The following is a 26,985-nucleotide window of genomic DNA, read 5'->3' on the forward strand; positions in this document are numbered from 1 at the left end:
GATGTTGCATATATTTTACCAGTCTGTGGTAGCAAGTGCAATTCTCTTCGCAGCCACCTGCTGGGGCAACTGCATCAGAGCCGCGACTCTAACAAACTTTTTAGCCTATATTGTGGCTATAACTTTTTACTTTTGATTTTGGGACGTTTGGACCAGCTCCTGCAGCATGTTAGTTGGTCTTTGGCACAATGATCAAAATATGAAGTAGCTATAGCTAATGGCCTGAGGCAGCAGCATATTAACAAAGGTGAAAGGAGACACATACTGTAATAGTCATAGAGACAACTTGCAGAGAGGAGTCCTTAAACCCTTACAGTTACCATGGCAGCCCGTCATATGTACGGTGTGTGTGTGTGTGTGTATGTGTGTGTGTGTGTGTGTGTGTGTGCGTGCGTGCGTGCGTGTGTGTGTGTGTGTGCTTGTGTGTGCGTGCGTGCGTGTGTGTGTGTGTGTGCGTGCGTGCGTGTGCTATCAGGAGTGGGTGTAGTGTTATTATTCCAGCCCGGCTGCATGGCACTGATGCTACCTTTGATTGCAGACTGGTGATAAATGTCATCGGTAAGCTGGCGCCTGGGCCCAATATGACGGCACATCAACATGTAAAGCAGCCTGGCAGGGGGAGGGGAGAGGAGGGGAGGGGAGTGCAGGGGAGGGGAGGGGGAGGGAGGGGAGGGGAGGGGAGGGAGGGGAGGGGAGGCTCTCATATTTAATTACAAGCTTCATAAAGAACTGAACTTTGCTCATTGCAGTACTGGGGGGCACCGCGGGAACGTGAGTGCAGTTCAGGTACATCATGTAAAAGAATGAAAAATGATTTTTCTTCCCCCCCCCCCCCCTCTACTATTTCTCCCTGGCTCTTATTTCTGTACGCAGCATTTCTCCATCACATATCATCAGTCACAATAGAGAGTATGTTGTCATTGGCATTGAGCCAACACCAGAGATCACTCTGGTATTTTACAAGTGAAATAACCTTCAACTCCTCCACCAACTGCATTACAACCAATAGGTCCAACTGAAAGGGTGGGAGGAGCCACAGCACCCAAACAACAGAGTGATGGTAAAATAGCAGAATGAGCAGAATTCCTCTCACCCGCTCATCAGGTAGTGAAAGAGGGTTCTCTGGTGAGGGCGCAATGGGACTATGAGACAACTGAACAGAACAACTCTGGGTGGGGCTATGGGCGTGGTCTCACTGGGCTTGCTGCGTGAGAACAGCAACAGCACATTGTCAGCACTCAGCACTCATCCAAATGAGGAAATGAAGCGAGCGAAGCAAAGTTTTGTTTGGGACCATTTCGAGTTAAAAGACGACATTGTTCATTGCAAGAACTGTGATGCCGTTTATAAGTACAACACGGCTAGACGCCAATGATTCACCACTTGAACAGCGTAGCCTACATCCGAGCCTGGTTAATGAGGAAGGCGCCTCGTCCTCGGCCGGCATGCAGAAAAGATCATCCGGCTCGAGATGGATATGCTGCCCATACATATCGTTGAGGGTTTTCAACGCCTGATCAATGTAATTGAGCCAGCGTACTATGCGCTTCCCTCACGGAGCACCATTACCAGGCGGATTGAAAAGCGCTTCATAGCGCTTTGGACATAGGCATTTTGTAAAATAAAAAATAAATAAAAAGTAAAAAATAATAAAAAAATATATTAACACGTTCACTGCCATTGACGAGATATCTCGTCTTACAAAATCCAACGGTTGACTGCCAATGACGAGATATCTCGTCTTAAAAAAAAAAAAAAAAAAAATTGACGGTGGGACGTGGATCAACGCCCCCCACGTCTCCTATAAAAATATTGGAGCCACCGAACGTGTTCAACCCATTCCACCGACCCACTAAGTGGCGACAGTGCTCTCCAGACTAGAAAAAGCAGAGCCAAAACTGCAGGGGAACGCGCGAGGAAACCATTCTCTCATACTGTAAAATGGATTGGTGAAAACGCTTTCGCTTTCGCGCATTATCGTGCTGGGAGCTGGCGGTGGGGGATTGCAAATTTGCATAATAGATTATGGGTGAAACACACTTTGAAACACGGCAGAAAGCCCACAATCGCACGCAGGCAGCTTCATTGCAGCTGAGCTCAACCAAAAACCCAGAAACGAACGAGCCTCATTCTCATACTGTAGGCGAAAACGCTTTCACGCTGGTGCACACGGGCGCACAACGGTGGGGGGTTCCAAAAATAGACTGGGTGGAAAACACACTTTGAAACATGCCTAAAATCGCACAAAGCTTCATCAAAGCTCTCAAACCCAAGAAACGAGTGAGCCCCATCCACACTCCGCCAGGGAGGGAGGCTGCTCACTGCTCAGACAGGCAGTAGAAACTCGCTTGTGACAAACGCTGCTGAAAGCCACCAGACACGCCCACGGAGGGAGGAGTTTGAAGGAGAGGGCGTTCAGAACTATATTGTTTAGATGTCTGATCTCTCACTGATGCCAAAAATAAATGGTTAAAGTGACTGTTCTGCCTGTTTGATTGAATTTCACAAAACTGCGATTATCTCAGCTTTCAGTCTCAGACGCTGAAACCATGCTGTACTCAACGGCTAATATCTACATAACTACTAACTCTACAAACTAACTCTTTTAGACAGAGAAAGCACACATTCTATTAGTACTTTTGTGAACTTTGTGTTCACAAAGTCCAAGCAGAAAATAATCCCGCCCTACTGCCTCTGATTGGGTTCGGTTTATGCATGACTCACGAGTCGAGGAGTGATGATTGGTTAGGTTTAGGCATGAGGTGTGATGATTGGTTAAGGTTAGGGTAAAATATCAGGGTAAGCCAATCAGAGGCAGAGTGGGGCGGGCCATGCATCCGCCATAGTGGGATTCGGAAATTTGCTTTGTGGCCGGTCAGAGCATTTAACGTGTATTTTGATGTGGCCATTGAACTAGCTTCTGTATAAAGTGACTCACAGCAAGTCACTGAGCTGAGAGGTTTTCCAACAAGAACCAAAGCTGCTTCTCTGCCTCCTTGCTGCCATGGATTGCTAACATCTTAATGTTGACTAGATGAACTACAGAAAGAAAGAAGAAATACAGTCTGTCATAAAGCGATGTTAGCCTCATAGCTAACGTTAGCTTTCAGTTGAGTTTTGACATTTTGCCCATCTGCTCAATGCTCACAGTGTAACAGCCTTAATGTCCAGACTTGTGTCGTCACCATAGCAACCAACCAACCAACCAACCAACCAACCAACCCATAAGATGTCATTATCACCATTTGATGCTGTACTTGGCAGATTAGCATGACAAACAGTGTCAGGGCGGAGCGTTCTGTTCATGTAGTAGGACACTTCAGGACTGAGAAGAAAGGCTTGAAAAGAACAAAAATCAATTCCCATTCAAACACAATCACCTTGGAGGACCTTCAGTTTCATATATGGCTCCTTGCGGCTTGCCGTAGTGGGTCCACCGCTCCAGGCTTGTGATTACAGAACCTGGGGAGGCACTTGACCTCGCCCACACTCCACCAACGCTGCGGCCTGATTGGTCTTTGGAGAGGCCTGCCTGGAAATAGCTGGCTGGGCTTTTTTAAGCCGTGGGTTCAAGCATGGCAGCACACCTTGGGCTCGTTCGGCTCCGGGGAGATGGAAAGGTTGTTCAAATGTCACTATCAACCCCCGCCCCCCCCAACCCCCCGCACCCCACCCCACCCCAACACAGTGCTACGCCTGCCGAGAAAAGAGTTATTTGTGAATGTCACCGATGCCTTGAGGCCATGGTGTGTGTGACAAGTGTGTGTGTGTGTGTGTGTGTGTGTGTGTGTGTGTGTGTGTGTGTGTGTGTGTGTGTGTGTGTGTGTGTGTGTGTGTGTGTGTGTGTGTGTGTGTGTGTGTGTGTGTGGGTGCGTGCGATGACTGTATAAATGAGAGCAGTACATCAGTGAACATGACACTTTGCGATCTATTGATATCAAGCTAGCCGGCCACCAGCGGCACGTTGCTCAATGTTTTCTGCCCGGGAAGTTAGTCAACCAAACATGACTGCATGTCCATTCCTGTTCCATTATAAACACCTAGTTTGCTGCTAAAAGTGATCTATTTCACAAGTTACCAACCACCATTTGGAGTCCTGCCACTCTGAGGTGATAGTGTGTGAGTGTGTGTGTGTGTGTGTGTGTGTGTGTGTGTGTGTGTGTGTGTGTGTGTGTGTGTGTGTGTGTGTGTATGTGTGTGTGTGTGTGTGTGTGTGTGTGTGTGTGTGTGTGTGTGTGTGTGTGTGCGTGCGTGCGTGCGTGCGTGTGTGTGTGTGTGTGCGTGTGCGCGTGCTTATATCATGACTGCGTAAATCAGGGGTATCAAACTCAATGGCCAACACCAGTGCCAAGAAAATCAAGTACAGCAAGGCAATAAAAGAAAAGCGGAAATAACATTAAATAAAGGTAATGTACATTAAAAAAAAAACTGTAGAGACAGAGACGTAAATCCAAATAATAAATGCCGATTCAGTTACGTCCACGAATCAAGAATCACAATCACACTCCATTTAATCTCCAGGGTATGAACGAGTCAGGAATCGGGTCAGTTTCGGAGTCCTAACCAGGCAGGGTTTAGGACCCCTCTGCCTCTGGTTATTATTGAGAACGTCTCTCCGGGAACCTGTGGCGATATACACACGGCGCTGATTTACGACACTGATCACCCCCCGTACGGTGCGACAGTCCAATTACTTAGGATTCAATCAGCATTAACATCATCACAACACACACTCATCAGCTCCACGTCGCCGTCGCCCGCACTGTCGTTTGCCTCTCCTCTCTCCCCGCCCCCTTTCACTCATCCCCATTCATTTGCTGCGGCTATTAATAGCGCGGCCACCCGCCTATCAATAGCATCATTACTCCAGTAAGACGGAGGGTGTGGGGGCGTGGCACAGTCACCACAATGACGATGAATGAGCAGAGCTGCAGAAAGCTGCTCTTATGTAAGGAGAGGGGGGGAGAGAATAGAGCGAGAGGGTCAAATAAAGAGAGATAGTGAGAGAGGTACTGAGATAGATTATGAGATAGATTGGCACAGCGAGAGAGATAAACATAGTAAGGGAAACAGTTAGAACGAGAGATAAAGAGACACTTGGTCGAAACAGAAAGAGAGAGAAAGAACACTCGGTAAAAACAAAAATGACACTTAGAAAAAGAGAGAAATCTGCCATGTCATTTACACATTCCTTCTCTCCTCCACCTCCCTCCATGGCTACAACCTCACATGTCCAGTTTTCCTCGCTCTCTCCATTTGTCTTCCATGTCTCTCTCTCTCTCTCTCTCCCTCTCTCTCTGTATTGATCGTGGCAGGTAGTTTCAGCCTCTCTGGGCAGTAACGAGAAGGACTATTGTATTATCCATAAACGGGAGGGTCTCTTTCTGCTCCGCCTCCTTATATCACCTCCTCTCACACGGCTGTGTTGCTCTAACAGATTGGTTTACTAAACCATGGCCTGGGACCCAAAAGCAGGTCACAGACCTGGGCTGAACAACTCGATGTTCAGACTGTATATGGAGAAGATTTGACTTTCCTGTGATTAATCGTCAGAGAAAATTGGCGTAACAGAACTATTGCAACATTTGGTTTTTATATGTGAGCTGTAGCTGGGGAGGGGGGGGGGGATGGGGGGGGTGACAGGACAAAACGACGGGTGCGATCACCTACAGTTTGTTTGGTTTGGTTCGATCCACAGTTGAAAAGTTGACTTTCTAACATTTTTGTATTCGGTTTGTTTGGGTTCACAATTACAAGTGAAGCAGAGCTTCTGTAAACACGTCACAAGACTCAGAAGCAGCTTGTTCTTTTTGTCCCGCGAGGTGAAAGATTTTGTCAGGGAGTCAAAACAAATGTGAATGCAGTTCCTGTTACTTTAAATATGGGATTTAATCTACACTCTTTGCCACAATTTACTAGCTCTGATTTTCGTCCCAGGTAAGTAGTACAGTAGTAGTAAAAGTTATTCTAGGCCAGACATTCTCAACCTTTATATTCACCTTATGTAGCCGTTCCTGAATGTAGCTGCATGTGTATAGAGTGAAAATCACTAGCGCTCCTGAAAGCTTCTCCCAGTCATTGACTTTGAAGTGAAAAGCCTTTTTCCTCTATTGCTTTTCATTCTGGATTGATTTGGCAGTGGGGATCTTCAATGAATAGCTGGATTTGGTCAGCATGATGCAATGTAACCTGAAGCTTAGAATACATGTTTTCATGACGCTAAACGTTAGCGTCTAAAGTATCCCAGCAAAGTCAATCATTCTCAGCAATATAAGCAGAACCAGGTACAACATGGGAAGTGAAAGGCCTCTCCAAGGTACCGCAGTGATACAACATCTGAGGAAATGCTGAAGGTCCTTGTAGAGGAGTCACTGTTTGAATTGTTCCAGCCGCTCTGGGAGGCCAAGAGGCCAACGGCAGCTGTAATAGTCCAGAGACTCAGACAGACATACAGCTCAGAGGAAGTGTATTCTCTAACAGGACACACAGCTCAGAGGAGTAGAGGTGTAAATCACAAGTTTCATCACGATATGTTATATCAATTCTTTGGACAACGATACAATATTTTCTGACATCACATACTGTAGCCTGCCACGATATGATATGGATTAAATTCAACTGCCATCGATATGAGACAATATTATGCTCCTTTAACACCATCAGCACAGCATATCCTGGTGTGTGTGTGTGTGTGTGTGTGTGTGTGTGTGTGTGTGTGTGTGTGTGTGTGTGTGTGTGTGTGTGTGTGTGTGTGTGCGTGAGTGTGCGTGCGTGCGTGTGTGGACGATGACATGGGAATGGTTTTTCAGTCCAGTCTCATACTACTCCCACAAAAATACTCCCATCCCAATCGCGCTCCCCTTTTTTTCACATGTCAGACATGTCTGCCTGCAACCAACCAGCCACCAGAACAGCCAGGGAAAATTATAAAAATTGCGTAATAGTGATTCTTCATATTAGAACTGCATGTGCTTATTTATATATATAACAACTGGTCTATTGTTGTCTTGATTCCCACTCCCGCCCGCTCCCGTTGACTTTAGTTTCCTGTCCCATCCCAATCACATGATGAATAGTGAAACTGACTCCCATCCCACGGGAATCCCACGGGAATCCCACGGGAACCCCGTGAGCCAGGGAACTCCTGAAAGAATGTCAGCCTCTCGTGTGTGTACTGTACCTTGGTGATGAGGAGGCGGTAGTGCTCCAACAGGTTGTGGTTGTCGTGGCAACCAGCCAGCAGCTGCCACACTTCAGCTCGGAGCGGCTCGGGAACGCCGGCACGAACCACCGGCACCAAACCCTTCGGACGGCTCGACAGGTTCCCGTGCCTGACGCGCACACACACACACGCACGCACGCACACACGCACACACACACACACGCACGCACACATGCACACACACACACACACAGTTAGGGTAATCCAATCCAATCCATTATCTCATTAATTCCAATTGAGTCAGTGTGAACATCAATGTGAAGTAGATGAGTCTTTTGTGTGCAGCATGGCAGCAAGGTGACAGGAGGAAGAAGAAGTCAATCAAACGCTGAAGCTCCAGCTCATGTTGTGACTGCTTTTCTTCAGGCAGGGAAGGCTGACTACTAACTTAGCAGCAGAGGTTCCCAACCTTTGCCCAGTCCAGGCCCACATGAACATCTCAACAATGTCCGCAGCCCATATCTGACCCTAAACTTCTTCCTTGGCCCAGGCATGTCATGTACTGTATATGGGTACACACAGTTGTGTGGGCCGGGGGGGAATACTGGTAGAGAGAGATAGTGTGTGTTACTAGCTCTGCCAAGGAGTCCATGTTATCTGGCTGTTTGTCTGTCTGTTAGCAGTATTACGGGGGGAAAACAACTGGGTCTCTGCCACACAGAGAAAGATCTTGTTATTAAAAACACACACTGTCAGCTGGTTTTCACGAGCCTTCATGTTTCATAATAATATATTTATTGAGGCCATGTAAAAGCAATTCCCCCCCAGTGACAAAACTCGTTCACGTTATTGTGCTGATGTAACGGGCAGAAAAACAAGCTGAGAAATCAAACTTCAAGCCAGATCCATCTGTTATCCAGTTAATTAGGCCAGCAGCGTCTGAGACTACAGCCATGCATCAAGGCTCTGTGCAAAGACAGTGAAAACACCGCACGATACGTAATGAACGTACGACAGTAAATAAATGAAATTGGTATTTGGCACTATGCCAGGCGGGTGTCTCTGAAGGGAATTGTTTTCGGCACAAAATGGGGCGAGAGGGCGACGTCCAGTAAATCACAGGGCGGAGCAGCAGAGGCTGAGGTGCAAATGCAATGACTCCAAATCCTTGGCTTATGCAGAGCTACTGTATGAGAGAGTTGTGTTTTGAGTTTACTGTCTAATGTTTTCAAGTGTAAAGACAATAATGGTGAAATGGTTATATTCCAGCTTATCATATAGCATGTTTGATTGTCCAGTAACCAGTGTTTTACTGTATAGATTTATCTCCCTCTCTTCCCTCTCTCTGTCTGAGACGAGACAGCCTACAGAAAGGAGGTGGAGGCCCTGGAACAATGGTGCCAGGACAACCACCCCTCTCTAAACGTCTCCAAGACCAAGGAGATCATTGTAGACTACAGGAGGGGGGGGGGGGGGGGGGGGGGGCGCACACCCCCCAATCACCATCAATGGCACAGTGGTGGAAAAGGTGGACAGCTTCAAGTACCTGGGAGTCAACATCCACCAGGACCTGACATGGGCCAGCCACACCGCCACTGTTGTCAAAAAGGCCCAACAGTGACTACACGGACTCAGACGCCTGAAGAAATTTGGGCTAAGGCCAAAAATCCTCAGGGACTTCTACAGAGGCACCATTGAAAGCCTGCTGACTGGCTGCTTCACCACCTGGTACGGGAACTGTACCACCATGGACCGCAGGGCGCTAAGAAGAGTGAGGCGCGCGGCCCAGCACGTAACAGGATGTGAGCTACCAGAACTGCAGGAACTGTACTGTACAATCAGCGGTGCCTCAGGAGGTCCCTGAAGATCATCAAGGACACATACCACCCCCACAACAGCCTGTTCTCCCTGTTACCCTCAGGGAGGAGATACAGGGTCCCAAAAGCACGAACAAATCGACTGAGGGACAGTTTCTTCCCGTAGGCCACGAGACTCCTTAACACACACAAATAAACAATCATGTAGCAGCTGCTACCAATACATATGATAATTATGCCTATGTTATTGCAGCTGTGCAAACAGAATGTTTAATCATGTTTTTAAGGTGTCTACGCTAGAAAAGAAAAGGAAAAGTTTACTGTTATTGCTGTTGTTCTCTTGTTTTACTGCATCTATATGCCCTGTTTTTGCACTGTTATACTGTTATTTGCACTATGTTGTAACGGAGCCTACAGCACAAGAATTTCACACGTGATACTTGTACTACGGAGTGACAATAAAAATCTTGAATCTTGAATCTTGAGTCTTACCATCTAGTGAGGAGTCCTCCCCAGGACTCCAGGATTTTCTCAGGACAATCTTTGGAAACGTCTCCTGTCCCGCTGGAGATTTCACTGTCGCTGTCTGCAAGAAACAGCAGAAGCATTAGGATACAACAGAGAGACTCAAATAAAGACAAAGACTAAAATAAGGACAGATACTAAAATCTTAGTACAAAACTACAGTATTAAAGTATTGTTTCGTGAGATTGAACAGAGTTTCCAGACTCATTCGCAAATTGGTCTGGCGATGTCAGATTAAGGCCACACACAAAACCACTCAGAAATCCTTCACTTAAGTGTCCTATTTTGGGATGAAAGAGGTGACTGTCACCAAAAGGTGACACTAGTTTGCATCCGTGATTATAGGGATAATAAAATGTGTTTTAATACTTGTAGGAGCCGCATTTAAGATTTCATTTATGTAATTTGTTTGAGGAAAAGAAAGGGGAAAAATAGATAGAAATTCAGCTTCAGGCTCATTTCCAAGACGACAAACAAAACGTGCACGTGAGCTGAATGTGAGCGTGCACGTGACAGTGTGAGCGCGCACGTGAGCTGAATGTGAGCGTGTACGTGACAGTGTGAGCGTGCACGTGAGCTGAATGTGAGCGTGCACGTGACAGTATGAGCGCGCACGTGAGCTCAATGTGAGCGTGCACATGACAGTGTGAGCGCGCACGTGAGCTGAATGTGAGCGTGACAGTGGCATCTGCACTGCGAGTGTATTCATTCCTGTTCACAATGAGGCTGACCTCCAGCTCCACAGCCGCTTTCATCTCAGAGTGTGTGTGTGTGTGTGTGTGTGTGTGTGTGTGTGTGTGTGTGTGTCTGTGTGTGTGTCTGTGTCTGTGTGTGAATGGATGCTGCAGTGCTGTGAAGCGGCCTTGGCGTCCAGCTCGTGTCTTGGTGCGTGGGAGAGACGTGCTGTGCTCTCTGCCTCCCACACGCTGCTATTAAGTTCCAGCGCTGCGAGGTGAGGAGACTGAGATGCTGCCAGCACAAATGTCTCGTCTTATATTTATTCATTTTTCTTGAGACCTCACATCTTTGAATTTGATTGAGGGTTGTATCCTCGAAATCAAAGTAATACATCAATAAAATACTAGTCGCACTAGCCAGCGAGGCTGGCTAGTGAGACTAATACAATACATACACTAAATTGTCTGTCCAATGTGTAATTTTTACTTGAAATGTAGTGTTTTATATTATTTTAACGTGATTAAGAAACTGATTTTTCACGATTTCACGATCAATAAATACAACCAAAGTGGATAAAAGGTATGTTGTTTTCACCATTTTCTTCAGAAATAGGTGGCTTTAGAAGAGGTTTTAACTACTGAAACTACAAACTACAATTTTGGGCAATAAAATGAAAGGAATATATCTATTTATTTATTTTATTTTACCATTACTGTTGAACCAGAACCCCGTTTGACAGCACGGCCCCTTTTTCTTTCATCCTGACCACTTTGAAGGCAGCATAGACCGTGAAGACAGCCAGAATCCCAATAACCTTTCTGTACTTCTTGACAAGAAACACAGCTTATTCTGCCTCTGATTGACCTGATATTCTTATCCTAACCTTAACCAATCCTAGTCAAGTCTTTACTGTTGTCTGATAAAACGAAACCCAGAAGAACCCAGATTTGTTTACAGCTAAAATATAACATTGAATGTAGGCTGTTGGGTTTCAGCTATTGCAACTCAATTGAGAGGTATTTTTTTGGTGGCATTGTGCTTTTTTGAAGGCTATTATATTTTATTTCATATATCACACGTACATTGTCAATTTAATGCATTTTTTTCACAAAGTAGTTTGAACTACTTTTTCCTGCGTAGCTTGTAGTTTCCTAAACTGCATTTCTCCCAGGGTAGCTTTGCTATAGTTATATAGTTATATAGTATACTCCTTCCATGGTGAAGTAGTTGGTAGCTTCCTAAGCTATGCAGCAAAGTAGCTTCCCCAACACTGCTGGTGTTAGCTACTTGGGCCCTTTGTCTGAATTCATGTGCGCAGAATAAATATACAGTGATTCTGACGCTGTTGACCACAATGTGCTTCCTACAAAAGTGGCTAGGAAATGGTTGGTTGGATGGATGGATTGAATACATTAAATGTCTCATGCATATTTTAATCATCAGAAAATGTCAGTGTACTGGATGATCTCCACTTGTGATGTTAATACAGTCGGCTTTTGAATTCACTTTGGCTGCTGTGGATAAATATTCCAGACATTGAGAACCTTGGAGACTGGCAAGATTGTCAAGTACACACACACACACACACACACACACACACCACACACACACACACACACCAGCTAAATGAAAACCGAAACTTATTTTTATCCAAACCAATCTCATAAAATTATTCTTTAAGTGACTAAAGCTGCTCGCACAACATTTAAGGTGTTAATACAACCCCCCGAAACCCCCCCCCCCCCCCCCCCCCCCCCCACCACCACAAACATATAGGTAGGTCCAACATGCTTGATTGACACCGACACCACCAGATCTCAGTGGCTCTGCCCACTGAGAGAAAACAACATGCCGCCTGAGGAGCAGCCAGACCCAATCCCAGACAGCTCCAGCACCGAGCCACTGGTCAGGTGCAAATGCCAGTCCTGTTTATATTAGCGGGGCAGAAAGTGGGTCATGTTTGGGAAGCCGATGTTATCTCTGCTGTTTTGCCTGCATCCCTCTGCCTGCTGCCCTTATTGACAGGGGATCAAACCTTTGTGCCTCGATGCGTCAGCGGGCCGCTCACGTTCAGACGTGAACATGTCGGCCGCGCAGGAAGCTCGGAGCGCTGTGACGAGCGAGCGGGTTCAGCTCAGGTCAGTGTCTTCACTCAAGGACACAAGCAGAATTCATACTTCCCGGGTCCGCGTGATGTAGACGCCGTCCTCCGCCCTGTCCACGAGGGTCCGTGCAGACCCCTATGCGGTCGTCCGCGTGCAGCCCAAAACTTGCGACCGTGCACATTGTACCTTAGCACTAGGGCTGAACGATTATTCAAACATTTTTTATCAAAATCACAATATGAGCTACTGCAATTTTCAAAGCGCAAGAGGCACTGTTCACCGACCTCGTGTTGGTAGGCAGGGAATCTACCGCTAACCTACCCGGGACGCCCCGTATGCAGATATTTGGCAAGAAAGATGAGCAAGTAACATTGTGAGAGCTCAAGTCTTATCACTGTGTTAGCAATCTGGGAATCCATTGGTTAAAAAAGGGGGGGGGGGAAGCCTCACCTCTGGGGGCAAGCTCGTTTCCATACCTGAATAACGAGCCTGGTAACCAGCCTCAATGAATCCTTCATTAGGGCCCGGACGCAAGCCTATTATCTGCCACTGATTCGGTGACGTATTTTTCAGCCCCAACTAATTGGTTCCTGTCTGTGTCAATCATCCAACTCTTTGACCAATCACAGTAGCAAAGCAGGGCTAATTCGATGATTCTGCACCAAAGAGGGTAAATTGATAATAACAGAAGGTTAATAGGTTGTTGCGCTCAGTGGTTCCACTGCACTGTTGTAAAAAAAAAACAGGCTCCATCTCTTGCCTTCAATACTTTGTCTGCTACATCCTGGTACCTACACACCGGCAACAGTTGAACGTTAACTTTAGCTGCAAGCCGCACGCAGTTCAACAACCGGCCACCGGATTTCAAAGCTGATGGGTTATTATTACTAGAAAGAACATGACTCCAACTGGGTAACAAGTGAAACGTTTGGTCAGACATACTGGTGTTTTGAGCGCGGTGACGGTGAAGTGCTTACAGCAGCAGTAGTGGACTTAGCTAACACAACAGCTAACTAGCTATTTATTTAACGTACAGGTGTGTTGTTGCAGCGCTCTGTAATGCGTCATCGGTAACATTAGATTATGTCCCGCCGCCTACATCGACCAGCCAATCAGGTGTCGTGGACAGTATCTGTCCTGAATGAGCACAGTGGATGGGCGTGGCTCCAGACCCATATGAAGAGTGCTGACAACTGGGGCTGGATACCAGGCTACTGAATAACCGAAACGGGAATTCAACTGGCCTGGCCACGCCCATTTATGCTAATCTTAAGCAACTGCTTGCGCTATTATTAGGAGTGCTATTATAATGATTTTCTTCAATCATGCCAACAGATTTTCATGTAAATGGAAATATGTCTTGAGAGATCACTGTATTTAGTGGCTGCAATGAGCCTGTTTTGCACTGCACATCTTTTCAGGGTTGTAGGCTTGATACTGCCCCCCCCCCCCCCACACACACACACACACACACACACACACGCCATGCCTAGGCCTGCCCCACACGCCATGCCTAGGCCTGCCCCACACACACACACATGCCATGCCTAGGCCTGCCCCACACTTTAAGAAACACTGACATTATTATACTGTACTACTACTATAACTATGCATAGATGTCAACACTACTGCTACTAGCTGAAACCAGTGCACGCACGCACACACTTCTGTTCCCTTTATCCCACCAGCACACAAACACAATTAAACATCCTGACAAACACACACCAGTATATTCACACAACCAATCCACCAACCTCTCCACACATACAGTACACACACATACACACACACACAGAGACACACACACATCTTACATTCCTGCCAGTGTTCATATGCCCAAACTAAATTAAACCTCACAGGTGATTCATACCACATGTGTGTGTGTGTGTGTGTGTGTGTGTGTGTGTGTGTGTGTGTGTGTGTGTGTGTGTGTGTGTGTGTGTGTGTGTGGGCGTGCGTGCGTGCGTGGGGGTGTGTGTGTGTATGGGTGTGTGTGCGTGCGTGCGTGCATGCGTGGGTGTGTGTGTGTGTATGTGTGTGTGTGTGTGTGCATGTGCGTGTGTGTGTGTGTGTGTGTATGTCTGTCTGTGTGTGTGTGTGTGTGTGTGTGTGTGTGTGTGTGTGTGTGTGTGTGTGTGTGTGTGTGTGTGTGTGTATGTCTCACAAGGGGCCCGGTGTGTGTTGCTAAACCTTCATTCCAAGCTGAGTATCTGGACAGATGATCTCATCAGGATGAGGCGTTCGTGCCACGCGGGAAAAACGACCGCTGGAAATACAGACTCTAAACCAAGCGCTCCCACAAGCTATTTGAAATACAGACTCTAAACCAAGCGCTCCCACAAGCTATTTGAAATACAGACTCTAAACCAAGCGCTCCCACAAGCTATTTGAAATACAGACTCTACACCAAGCGCTCCCACAAGCTATTTGAAATACAGACTCTAAACCAAGCGCTCCCACAAGCTATTTGAAATACAGACTCTAAACCAAGCGCTCCCACAAGCTATTTGAAATACAGACTCTAAACCAAGCGCTCCCACAAGCTATTTGAAATACAGACTCTAAACCAAGCGCTCCCACAAGCTATTTGCAGAAAAGCAATCCATTGTTCCTGTGGCACTGACGGGCGACTCGCAGATGCTTTTCTCTGAAATTGAAGGTGGAGAAGAATTTCTACAGCTACGAAACGTAACCGTGTGTGTAACGTCACATTCTTCAATCAAGGGACATTTGGAAAATAAATTATGTAGACTTGTGCGTGCGAGTGCGTGTGTGTGTGTGTGTGTGTGCGTGTGTGTGCGTGCGTATGTGCATGTGCGTGTGTGTGTGTGTGTGTGCGTGCGTGCGTGTCAACATTATAATCAACACCACCGGCAAGACACAAAGAGAGAGAAACTCGTTCAGTAGCTTATGAATGATTTGTAGAAGCAGCTTGGAAACTGCTGTGTGTTACTACACATATCGCTGATGATGTATTACTGCAGTGGTTCTCAAAGAGTCCAGGGGTCCTTAAGGGGTTCCCCAGCAAAACGGTTTATTTGCACTACTAGGCATCTTGCGCGCTCGATTCCTAGGCTCGCCTGCTGCGCGTGCTCGCCTGCCCTGCAGCTCGCATATGCATCGCTAGCCCTGCAGCCAAGCTGCGCCCTGCAGCTCGACCGCTGTGCGGGCTCACTTGCTCCCTCGCCCCGCCCTGCAGGTCACCCGCTGTGCGGGCTCACTTGCTCTTATGACATCACTTCCAGGACTTTATGACATCACTGATGACATCCTCAGTGGGACAAAAATGGAAATAAACAGAAATATTGCCCACATGCTCCCTTTTATAGATACAGTAGATAGATAGATAGATAGATAGATAGATAGATAGATAGATAGATAGATAGATAGATAATTCCATCCATAAGTAACACAATGACAGAATGTATGACTATTTTGTACATGGGTTTCCTAAACTTTCTGTAATAAAACATCTAAAAGTAAAAAATATTATCCGATAGGGACCCTGGGAGTAAATCTTATCAAATGAGGGTCCGTGGTCTAATTTGTGTCATTTTAGGGGTCCTGGTGTGAAAACGTTTCAGAACCACTGTATTACTGTATAACTCATGTTTGCATTTTATACTCGTCATATTCTATTTTAATTTCTTCCAATTTGCAATCTTTTATCACCAGAGCTCTTAAGATTTCTTTATTTCCTTTTAAATGTGACTTTACTCTTGAGTGAATTTCTATTCTTTCACTCACAAAGTAAAAATATGCTCACAACTTTTGCACTGTGACCAGTGGAGAAAGTGATGGAAAGAGAGAGAGAGGGAGAGAGATCTGTCCATACCTTCATCACCCTCCTCCTCCTCAGCAGGTGAAGCCAGTCTTCCTCTTCCTCCATCGCTCCGCTCCGCCTCTCTCTGCAGACTCACCACCTCATACACCGCATCACTCTGAGAGCCCCGCTCTACTCCCTGCTGCACACACGCACACGCACGCACACACACGCACACGCACACGCACACACACACACACACACACACACACACAGAGACACACACACACACACAGAGACACACACACACACACACACACAGAGATAGGTAAGATAATATCAGATTCACTTTTTCATCCCCATGAGGACATGTGATCTTCGCAGCAGCATAATAGGATTTAAAGAAAACAGCATCAAATACAAATAGAAAAAAACCCATAGATAGAACGGTTCAAACTTTAGCCCCGCCCACAAAGGCTGTGATTGCTTCTCGCTGCAAGAACATGTCGTTGACTAGAGGTGTAAGAAAATATCCATACACTTAAGTATTGCAATATTATGTTTTGTGATACTGTATTCATTAAAAAAAGAAGAAAAAAAAAATATATATATGCGGCAAAGGACCCCGGGCCGGATGCGAACCCGCGTCGGCCGAGCCTCCACCGCACGCGTGGAAATCTAAATTTGTTTGGCTTCTCACAGAAGACTGTAAAGAAAGAGACAGAAGACTGTAAAGAAAGATAAGATGTTGAATGACTATGTTGGTCATGTTTAAATAAAAAAGAATTACATGATGTAACTGCTTGCTTTATGATCAATTCTTAATGTAAATATTAATATTTTTTAATAATGCACTAGGTTAGAGGGTTCCTCCTTGTACAATTTACAGCATTAGTTCTTTGAGAATCTCTTCCATTATCAAAGCAAAACTGGTATTATAACTAAAATATCAATATCGAATCGTATCGTATCGGAAATCGTATCGGCTTGGGACCTTGTGTATCAGAATCGTATCGGGAAGTCAGTGGCGATCCCCAGCCCTAGTGTGTACATTGTGTGTACTGTATTGTATGTACCGTAAATTCCGGACTATAAGCCGCGGCTTTTTTCCCGTTTTTTGGCCCCTGCGGCTTATATAACGGTGCGTCTTATCTATGGATTTTTTCAGAAAAAAAAAAAAAAATACAAATAAAATCTCTCTTTTTTAGCACTCTTTCTAACTATAAATCCACTTCTGTTTTAATTTCCTCTCTTGCCCTCTTTTCACCACACCGCGGACACTGTGTGCACTGTAAAAATAAACAACGGTGGTGTTGTGTTATAGCCTGACTCCACCAGACGGGGGCGGCATTGTTCCACAAATTCACAATCCACCTCAGTCTGGCCCTGGCCTCAGAGATGCATTCAAACCGGCCGCCACACAGGCGCACCAATCAGCGTGAGCTAGGGGCGGGCTTTAGGCGAGACCGGGTGTGACGCCACCGAGAGGCGCCTCTGCGTTTGTAGTTCTTTCACTATTCAACATGGCGGCGGCTACCGAGGCTAGCTCCAGTGTGCTAGTCAAACATTCTATTCAAAACAATAAGCTAACATAAACGTTAAACACTTGATCTTACAGTGAGTACGAAACCGTAACTGTATTGCTGTAATGTTATCAACTATGAACGTTAGTAAACAAGACATTGTTGTAGAATTTGGGGAGATCGCTAGGCTGGGATAACTTATTAGCTGTAAGGCTGTAATGGCTAACGGCTAGCCATTCACGCAAGTCACACAAACACAAAGCCCTTCTCACTCTCACCACAGCCCAGTAAACATGCAATCTGTTAAACCATCATTTTTGTTCCAAATCGAAATAAATCATAACGTTAATCAAAATGCCACTGAATTATTAGCTAATCAACACAGAACTGCAAAGATCAGTGTGATGTATTGTCTCTTTACTGCTAGCTGAAGTGTATTCTGCTATGATTGGAATGTTGGCTGCTGTTTAATAAACCACGTTAACTCACGTTGGTGTCCGAGTGACATATTATGTTATACAGGCGAGATTAAAGATCTCAGGATACAATACAACAATCAGTTTATCTGATATTTTCCCCCGCTTGCATAAATTATACTGTGAAGTGTGAATATAGCTCTAGCATATAGTAGTCCTATATGTCTGATATTTTGGAGCTGTTATTCGAGAAATTGGTTTATCGATAGAACATACCGGTAGCTTAAGATTTTGCACTTGTACTTTAGATAGGGGGTAAACAAACGTCATGGGAGCCAATACTAGGAATACGGTATATCAACAAGGAACCATTCTTAAAGTTAGAGATTATATCCAAATACATGCTGCATGGTGTAACCAGGGTGTTTTTCCTCTTCTCTGTTGACGTCCTCTGGGCTCCAGGCAGCTCCCTTTCGCAGATTCATCTGACAACATCTTTATGCATTTACATCGTCTTATCATTTGACCCAATCGTGCCTCAAGACCAGCAGATTATGTAACAACAACACCACACACGGCCGTCATTTCTCCGTTTAGTTTATTATTACAAAAGTAAGCAAATAACATTCTCCAGTCATGCGTAAATATCTACCATTCCACTGACACATATGCTAAAATTCACCAGTTAAATAGTAGCGTTAAATCATTATATTGTATCAAAGCATTTGGTTGTTGCCATGATCATAAAGGCTAGAGAGCGTTGCGTCTCCATGACGTTAGCCGTCCAGGGTGCGTGCCACTCGGTGTCATATCGTGTCATCAGTTCCCTGAAGAAACGAACAACGATATGTGTTATGAATGAATCGCTGTTAACGTTAACATTAATCATCAATCATCAGACGTAGCACCCCAACCTCCAAATGTTGCTATCGTTAGCGTAACATCAGTTAATCCAATCAGTTACATTTAACGTGCAAAATGGCCTACCTGCACTTCATCCTCAGTCAGACATCTGCAGTAATTCTTCTTTCTTTTGGCAAATTGAATAGTCAATGGTTGCACCCAATATTCACCTTACAAAAACAGCAAAAAATCTGCGACCTCCATGCTAACTATTAGCAATTGTAGTCCTAGCTGATCAGGCGCTGCTACGTCATGAAGGGAAGTCGATCTGATTGGTTGGCGCTGGCAAGCCCAGACGGTGACAGACAGACGGTCCATCCAATCACCTGCCTAGTAGCTTGAAAAAAGTGACCGCCCTCTTCAGCAATGTAGCTTGGCCGAATCCAGATGGATGTTGTTTGTGAAACAGATATTTGAAGCAAACTCATCGATCTGGCAGCGTCAGGTTAGTTGTGTTATGTTGTTTTGTTGAAATGTTACGGTAATACGGTAAATGGGAGCTTCCTCAAACAGCCATCTCTTTCCCGACAATCCCCTCTGTGCGTGACCACTTACATATGGTAATTACGGTAAGCAAACGGCCACTCGGCCATCAACTCCCTCCCCCGACTACCAGGAGAAAATCACAAACTTCGGCGAATTCACACAAAGGAAGATCAAGGAATATTCCATCGAACCGGAGCAGATCATAAATATGGATGAAGTGCCTTTGACGTTCGACCTGCCACTCACTCGGACTGTTAACAAGAAGCGCCCTGGAGGATTCTTTCACCAAAAAAAAGCTTTGCTCGTTCTCGACAGCATGAGAACGAGCAGTAGAAGCAACACTCTCACTTACCATGGGGAAGGTACGCAGAAATTCACACGACGCAGCTTTCAAGTTGAAAGCAGTCAATCTCGCATTAAAAGAGGGAAACAGAGCAGCCGCGCGTAACCTGGGCATCGATGAGTCAATGGTGAGGCGTTGGACGGTGCAGCAGGAGGAACTGTCTCAGCACGGAATATTATAGGAGTGTGAAAACATCCACAATCACCAACGGGTTCCAAAACGCTGGACTGCTGCGGGATGAAGAGGATGACGCCGCCACAGCTGGCGCTGAGGGCCGTCAGAGGCTTCAGAGGCTGTTCGATGCCGACAGTGATGAAGAGGAGTTCGTTGGTTTTGAGTGACAATGAAGGAGAGAGGAGAGTGGTTGACGAAGCCACCCTGAACCTGTTCGTTTCCGACACTGAAGATGAGGACTTTGGTGGTTTCAGTACGCAGGAAGAAGAGGAAGACGAGGATTAGTGACTTGACTTCTCTGGTTACAGGTTTGCTGCACATATAGCCTATTGTTGTGTGATTTTGTCTGGGGATTAGTGACCTGACTTTTGTTTTGTTTTGTTGAAATGTTAATAAATGGGAGCTTCCCCAAACAGCCATCGCTTTCCCGACATTCCTCTCTGTGCACGAACCCTTTCATATGGTAATTAAACATCAAAACACCCGCGGCTTATAGACCGGTGCGGCTTATAGAAGAAAAAAATAGTCAATTTTGGTCCCGCGGCTTATAGACCGGTGCGTCTTATAGTCCGGAATTTACGGTACATCCTTGAATATTTTGTATGTATAGCTTTAAGGTCCTTACACATCAAGAGCGATGCGAATATACGGCACGAAATTGCGATGCGAGTTTTGACCCACCTGTCAATCACAGCCACAGATGTGTACACGTCGGAAGCGAATTTCTGAAAAATCGAACGTGGTTCGAAAAAATAAACACCGCAATAACGCTCAGCGAAACTTCGCCGTCGGTATGCACGGTTGCATTGACTGATATAGGTTCGGAAAATATTATTGACGTGCGAATTAATCGCACGAAAAAAACGTGCTCGGTGTGTAAGGACCTTTACTCTTGTGGTTTTATATTTGATTATGCTTCTTTTTGAGTACCGTATGTCCTTTTGGGTTGTGTTTTGGTGTAGGAGTCGCCTGTGGACAGCTGTTGAAAATTAGCATTCCGCTATAAACACTTAACACTGTGTATCTGGTTGTTGTTCATACATGTATGTTACATCTCCAATGCTCTGTGCTGTCCATATCAAATAAACTTAACCTAACCTAGCATTTTGCAAAATAATGTCTTCGTTTTTTAGTGAGTCGTTCTTTCAATCGTTCAATCACATTCTTTGGAAGTGTCCACCAACATTTCTATCAGGAGCATTCTAACATGATGTTTCATAACGATGTCAAAACAATGTGAAGCGGAGTTGACCCAGCTCAGAACAAACCCAGGCTGCGACCTGGTTGATTCCTGCTCTGTTTCAGCAGCACAGCGATCTGCTCTGCTCTGCTCCACCTGGCAGAACAGATCAATAAGCTGTATTGATCGCGTGGCGTCTAATGACTCCAGTCACTGATGAGAGAGAATCTCAAGCAGCTGTATTTTTAGCAGAAATCAGAGCAGGATTAGATAACATCTTCACCTGCCTCAGTGAGGTATCCCATGTGTTCACTCTGGGGACAGGAGGAAAACACTAACTCACTCTGGGGACAGCAATGCCCAGGGGGGTGTACCCGCTGTGCCCTGGCTAAATTCCCACACAGGCCTTCCTTCAATGATGGCCACCTAATTATCCCTCGTTACTTAATTGTCTCTTTCAGTACTCAACTCTCCACTGTGATACGTATTTAAACTATGGATTATTATTTAATCAAGTGGTGAGAACCCGATGTCACAACATGTACATAGAGCTTTCTGGCGCTGTGTTTTGTTGACTTTGAACAGCGATATGGATACCGATGCTATTGCACCCAGAGGGCGCTGTTTCTCCAATAGCAAAACTTGGAAAAGTTGCTAAATGGGGCTTTAATGTGTGGTGAGCGTCCTGGTGTAAACTGGCTGCCGTGCATCACCCAGGTGGATGCTACACAACACACACACACACAGACACACACACACACACACACACACACACACACGTAAAGTTCTTTGAGTGCCATATAAATCCAGTCGATATCATTATTATTATCATTAATATTATTGCCTATTTTGGTCTTGAATTGGACTTGATTTACTCTGGGCTGAGTCGCTTTAGAGCCGGCCCGGACTCTTGGGACAGATTTGGACTGCACTGAGACAGTCTGGATTCCCAGTGAACCAGGTGCACTGACAATGTCTCCCCCCTATATATATATATATATATAAAATATTTTAATTACAGTAGCTGTTAACCATAAACGACACTCCAACATTCTTCCCTTTGCTGATGAGATAACTTGAGACGCAATCAGGCGGGCAAGTCAGCCGTCGCCGTTAATTACGACACATTATTAGATCCCGACAATCCAGAGCCCCGCCCCCTCCCCTCCATGGCACACTAAGAGATGTGCTCTCCCCCCTCCCCTCCATGGCACACTAAGATATGTTCTCTCCCCCCCCTCCCCTCCATGGCACACTAAGAGATGTGCTCTCCCCCTCCCCTCCATGGCACACTAAGAGATGTGCTCTCCCCCCTCCCCTCCATGGCACACTAAGAGATGTGCTCTCCCCCATCCCCTCCATGGCACACTAAGAGATGTGCTCTCCCCCTCCCCTCCATGGCACACTAAGAGATGTGCTCTCCCCCCATGGCACACTAAGAGATGTGCTCTCCCCCATCCCCTCCATGGCACACTGAGATGTGCTCTCCCCCCTCCCCTCCATGCCACTAAGAGATGTGCTCTCCCCCCATCCCCTCCATGGCACACTAAGAGATGTGCTCTCCCCCCTCCCCTCCATGCCACTAAGAGATGTGCTCTCCCCCCTCCCCTCCATGGCACACTAAGAGATGTGCTCTCCCCCCATCCCCTCCATGACACACTAAGAGATGTGCTCTCCCCCTCCCCTCCATGGCACACTAAGAGATGTGCTCTCCCCCCCTCCCCTCCATGGCACACTAAGAGATATGCTCTCCCCCCCTCCCCTCCATGGCACACTAAGAGATGTGCTCTCCCCCCATCCCCTCCATGCCACACTAAGAGATGTGCTCTCCCCCCATCCCCTCCATGGTACACTAAGAGATGTGCTCTCCACCCATCCCCTCCATGGTACACTAAGAGATGTGCTCTCCCCCCATCCCCTCCATGGTACACGAAGAGATGTGCTCTCCCCCCTCCCCTCCATGGTACACTAAGAGATGTGCTCTCCCCCCATCCCCTCCATGGCACACTAAGAGATGTGCTCTCCCCCCTCCCCTCCATGCCACACTAAGAGATGTGCTCTCCCCCCTCCCCTCCATGGCACACTAAGAGATGTGCTCTCCCCCCTCCCCTCCATGCCACACTAAGAGATGTGCTCTCCCCCCCTCCCCTCCATGGTACACTAAGAGATGTGCTCTCCCCCCATCCCCTCCATGGTACACTAAGAGATGTGCTCTCCCCCCCTCCCCTCCATGCCACACTAAGAGATGTGCTCTCCCCCCTCCCCTCCATGGCACACTAAGAGATGTGCTCTCCCCCCATCCCCTCCATGACACACTAAGAGATGTGCTCTCCCCCTCCCCTCCATGGCACACTAAGAGATGTGCTCTCCCCCCTCCCCTCCATGCCACACTAAGAGATGTGCTCTCCCCCCCTCCCCTCCATGGTACACTAAGAGATGTGCTCTCCCCCCATCCCCTCCATGGTACACTAAGAGATGTGCTCTCCCCCCCTCCCCTCCATGGTACACTAAGAGATGTGCTCTCCCCCCCTCCCCTCCATGCCACACTAAGAGATGTGCTCTCCCCCCTCCCCTCCATGGCACACTAAGAGATGTGCTCTCCCCCCATCCCCTCCATGGCACACTAAGAGATGTGCTCTCCCCCCCTCCCCTCCATGCCACTAAAGCCCTTTTCCCACATGCGCTTTGTACCGCAAAATGACCGGAACGTGGTCAAATGGCTGCATGTGGGAAAGGCGCCGTGCCGGTATAAGCGCGACCCCGTTGTCGCGGCCATTTCACCAGTTTTGAGCTAGTCAGAAGAGCGGTATGCCGCGATAGACAGACAGGTGAGAAAGGGGTCCAGTCATTTTCCGCTATCAGTGCACACAGTAGACAGTCCAACACCAAATACACAGCTGATTGTTCGATATTCCCCTGGTGTTGCGTACCACCAAAGGACTATTGCCAGTCGCAAACGCGCTTCCAGTGGTTTTCGCCACCGGGTGATCTTGCGTGCGGGTCGGACCAGACTCAGCACGTAATACCGGGACATGCGAAAATTACGCTTCCATTCCACGTCGTCAAAATTGTTCAGAGCATCTTCCCAAAATAAATTCCCTCCTGGTCTCTCTCGCTTCCAGACGGCTCTAGTCTCACGCAGCAGCGCAGAGGTACATAACACTGTCATGATCTGTCCACTCCCCGGTTTAGTCTATCTTCATATTCTGCGCGACACTCTCATGGGCGAGGTGTACACACGTTGCTTAATGTTCCAGCGGGCATAATCTAATCATTAGCGCACATTAAAGCAAACTGGCGAAATGATCTTGTGATAATAAGAGCAGTAGCCTATGTCAGCTTCATGTGTGTGTGTGCTGATTTTCCCCTCTCCTCTCTGCTCGCTCTCTGGCCACAGTCCGTCCTCCTCCTTCAGTCACAGCCCGACAGGGACTAAGCAACGTTGCCGACAGCCAAGGCAAGCCCGGACACATCAAATGAAGCCAGTCTGTAAAAAGTGCTTCAACGCGACGCAGGTGAACGGATAAACAAGCAAACTTATTTCACCATTCGGAGTTTTGCCGACACGTCACTCCCCACCCGCTCTGCAGTGCCGCCCCCCCCCCCACATACAGGCAATTTCGCTGATAGATTCCCACATGCCAGAGGAGAGGTGTGAAGGGAAATGTCCGATATTGACTTACAGGTAATTTTCCGGTACGCATGTGGGAAAACGGCTTAAGAGATGTGCTCTCCCCCCTCCCCTCCATGGCACACTAAGAGATGTGCTCTCCCCCCCTCCCCTCCATGGTACACTAAGAGATGTGCTCTCCCCCCATCCCCTCCATGGTACACTAAGAGATGTGCTCTCCCCCCCTCCCCTCCATGGCACACTAAGAGATGTGCTCTCCCCCCTCCCCTCCATGGCACACTAAGAGATGTGCTCTCCCCCCTCCCATCCATGCCACACTAAGAGATGTGCTATCCCCCCATCCCCTCCATGGTACACTAAGAGATGTGCTCTCCCCCCTCCCATCCATGCCACACTAAGAGATGTGCTCTCCCCCCATCCCCTCCATGGTACACTAAGAGATGTGGTCTCCCCCCCTCCCCTCCATGGCACACTAAGAGATGTGCTCTCCCCCCTCCCCTCCATGGCACACTAAGAGATGTGCTCTCCCCCCTCCCCTCCATGGCACACTAAGAGATGTGCTCTCCCCCCTCCCATCCATGCCACACTAAGAGATGTGCTATCCCCTCCATGGTACACTAAGAGATGTGCTCTCCCCCCTCCCCTCCATGCCACACTAAGAGATGTGCTCTCCCCCCATCCCCTCCATGCCACACTAAGAGATGTGCTCTCCCCCCATCCCCTCCATGGTACACTAAGAGATGTGCTCTCCCCCCCATCCCCTCCATGGCACACTAAGAGATGTGCTCTCCCCCCTCCCCTCCATGCCACACTAAGAGATGTGCTCTCCCCCCATCCCCTCCATGGCACACTAAGATATGTGCTCTCCCCCCTCCCCTCCATGGCACACTAAGAGATGTGCTCTCCCACCATCCCCTCCATGGCACATTAAGAGATGTGCTCTCCCCCCTCCCCTCCATGTCACACTAAGAGATGTGCTCTCCCCCATCCCCTCCATGGCACACTAAGATGTGCTCTCCCCCCTCCCCTCCATGCCACACTAAGAGATGTGCTCTCCCCCCATCCCCTCCATGGTACACTAAGAGATGTGCTCTCCCCCCCATCCCCTCCATGGCACACTAAGAGATGTGCTCTCCCCCCTCCCCTCCATGCCACACTAAGAGATGTGCTCTCCCCCCATCCCCTCCATGGCACACTAAGATATGTGCTCTCCCCCCTCCCCTCCATGGCACACTAAGAGATGTGGTCTCCCACCATCCCCTCCATGGCACATTAAGAGATGTGCTCTCCCCCCTCCCCTCCATGTCACACTAAGAGATGTGCTCTCCCCCATCCCCTCCATGGCACACTAAGATGTGCTCTCCCCCATCCCCTCCATGGCACATTAAGAGGAGATGTGCTCTCCCCCCCCCCCCTGTTTTTAAGCACCTGCAGCATGTGCTCAGCCTGGTGTTGGCAGGTGGGAAGTGAATGTGCTTCTCACCCCCCTCCACCCATCCCTCTCTCTCTCTCTCTCTCTCTCTCTGTGCATTTTAATCAGAGGAGGGACTCAGTGGACCAGATGGTTTTCACGGAGGCTGCTACACAGTCATCAGGAAAGATGTTGGATAAAACGTGTTTAGCGACATCATCAAAATCTTACAATGCATCACACCGGAGGAGGAGGAGGAGGAGCAATTTTACTTAAATTTCCTCTCCAGGATGAAGACAGTTTGTCAGAACGTAATGCCACTGGAATGAAATGTGGAAGAGGAAACGTTGGGCTGTGATGAGATCAGGATAGCGTTCCCATACAAAAGCTATGCAGCCGCAAACATTTTACAATCAAGAGAGATTTGGTTAAGAAATTACATTATAGGAGGGGGGTAGGGGGGCTGGCCGATATCACAATATTTTAGAATGAATACCTTGATATTGACAATGAGATGATATTTGGGTAGAATGTGTATTCGTGCTTTCAGAAGAGATTTACAAACACTTATTTTGGAGGCGGGGCTAGTAATGATCGTTGTTACCTGTTAGTAATGTGGATATGATGAGCAGGTAAGTCTAATCATTCTTCATTTTGCTCAACAGGCTCATAAGGTACTTGGTGTGACTACAGTTTTACCTTTTAACCTCACATTACATCATCTTTTGTTTTGATCTGTTAGTGTGAGGCAATTGGTAACATTTGTTTTTCTAATAGTGCTAAATAAAATATTATTATAAATACATGCAGAGTGTTTCAAATAACAGCAGTGGAACAAATCTAGACAAAAAAGTATATGATCTGAAGA

At 47.1% G+C, this 26,985-nt stretch overlaps 1 protein-coding gene across 6 annotated transcripts in view; it reads right to left on the reverse strand.

Annotated features, from left to right (window-relative positions):
• Positions 1-26,985, reverse strand: part of rabgap1l (RAB GTPase activating protein 1-like) — a 206,983-nt gene that overhangs the window by 141,187 nt on the left and 38,811 nt on the right. For 4 of the 6 annotated variants that reach the window (XR_014553200.1, XR_014553201.1, XM_083647094.1 and 1 more), the window contains exons 11-13: positions 16,123-16,252; positions 9,472-9,565; positions 7,181-7,331 (exon numbers count right to left, since the gene is read on the reverse strand). Coding sequence is in view for 4 of the 6 variants with exons in the window: in XM_083647094.1 (XP_083503220.1) it covers positions 7,181-7,331; positions 9,472-9,565; positions 16,123-16,252 (375 nt within the window). In the remaining 2 variants the exon portion in view is untranslated. The remainder of the gene's footprint in view (positions 1-7,180; positions 7,332-9,471; positions 9,566-16,122; positions 16,253-26,985) is intronic. The other 2 variants (XM_083647095.1, XM_083647093.1) reach the window with 1 other exon arrangement.

Source organism: Poromitra crassiceps (genome assembly GCF_964638095.1).
Source record: "Poromitra crassiceps genome assembly, chromosome: 12".
NCBI lineage: Eukaryota > Metazoa > Chordata > Actinopteri > Beryciformes > Melamphaidae > Poromitra > Poromitra crassiceps.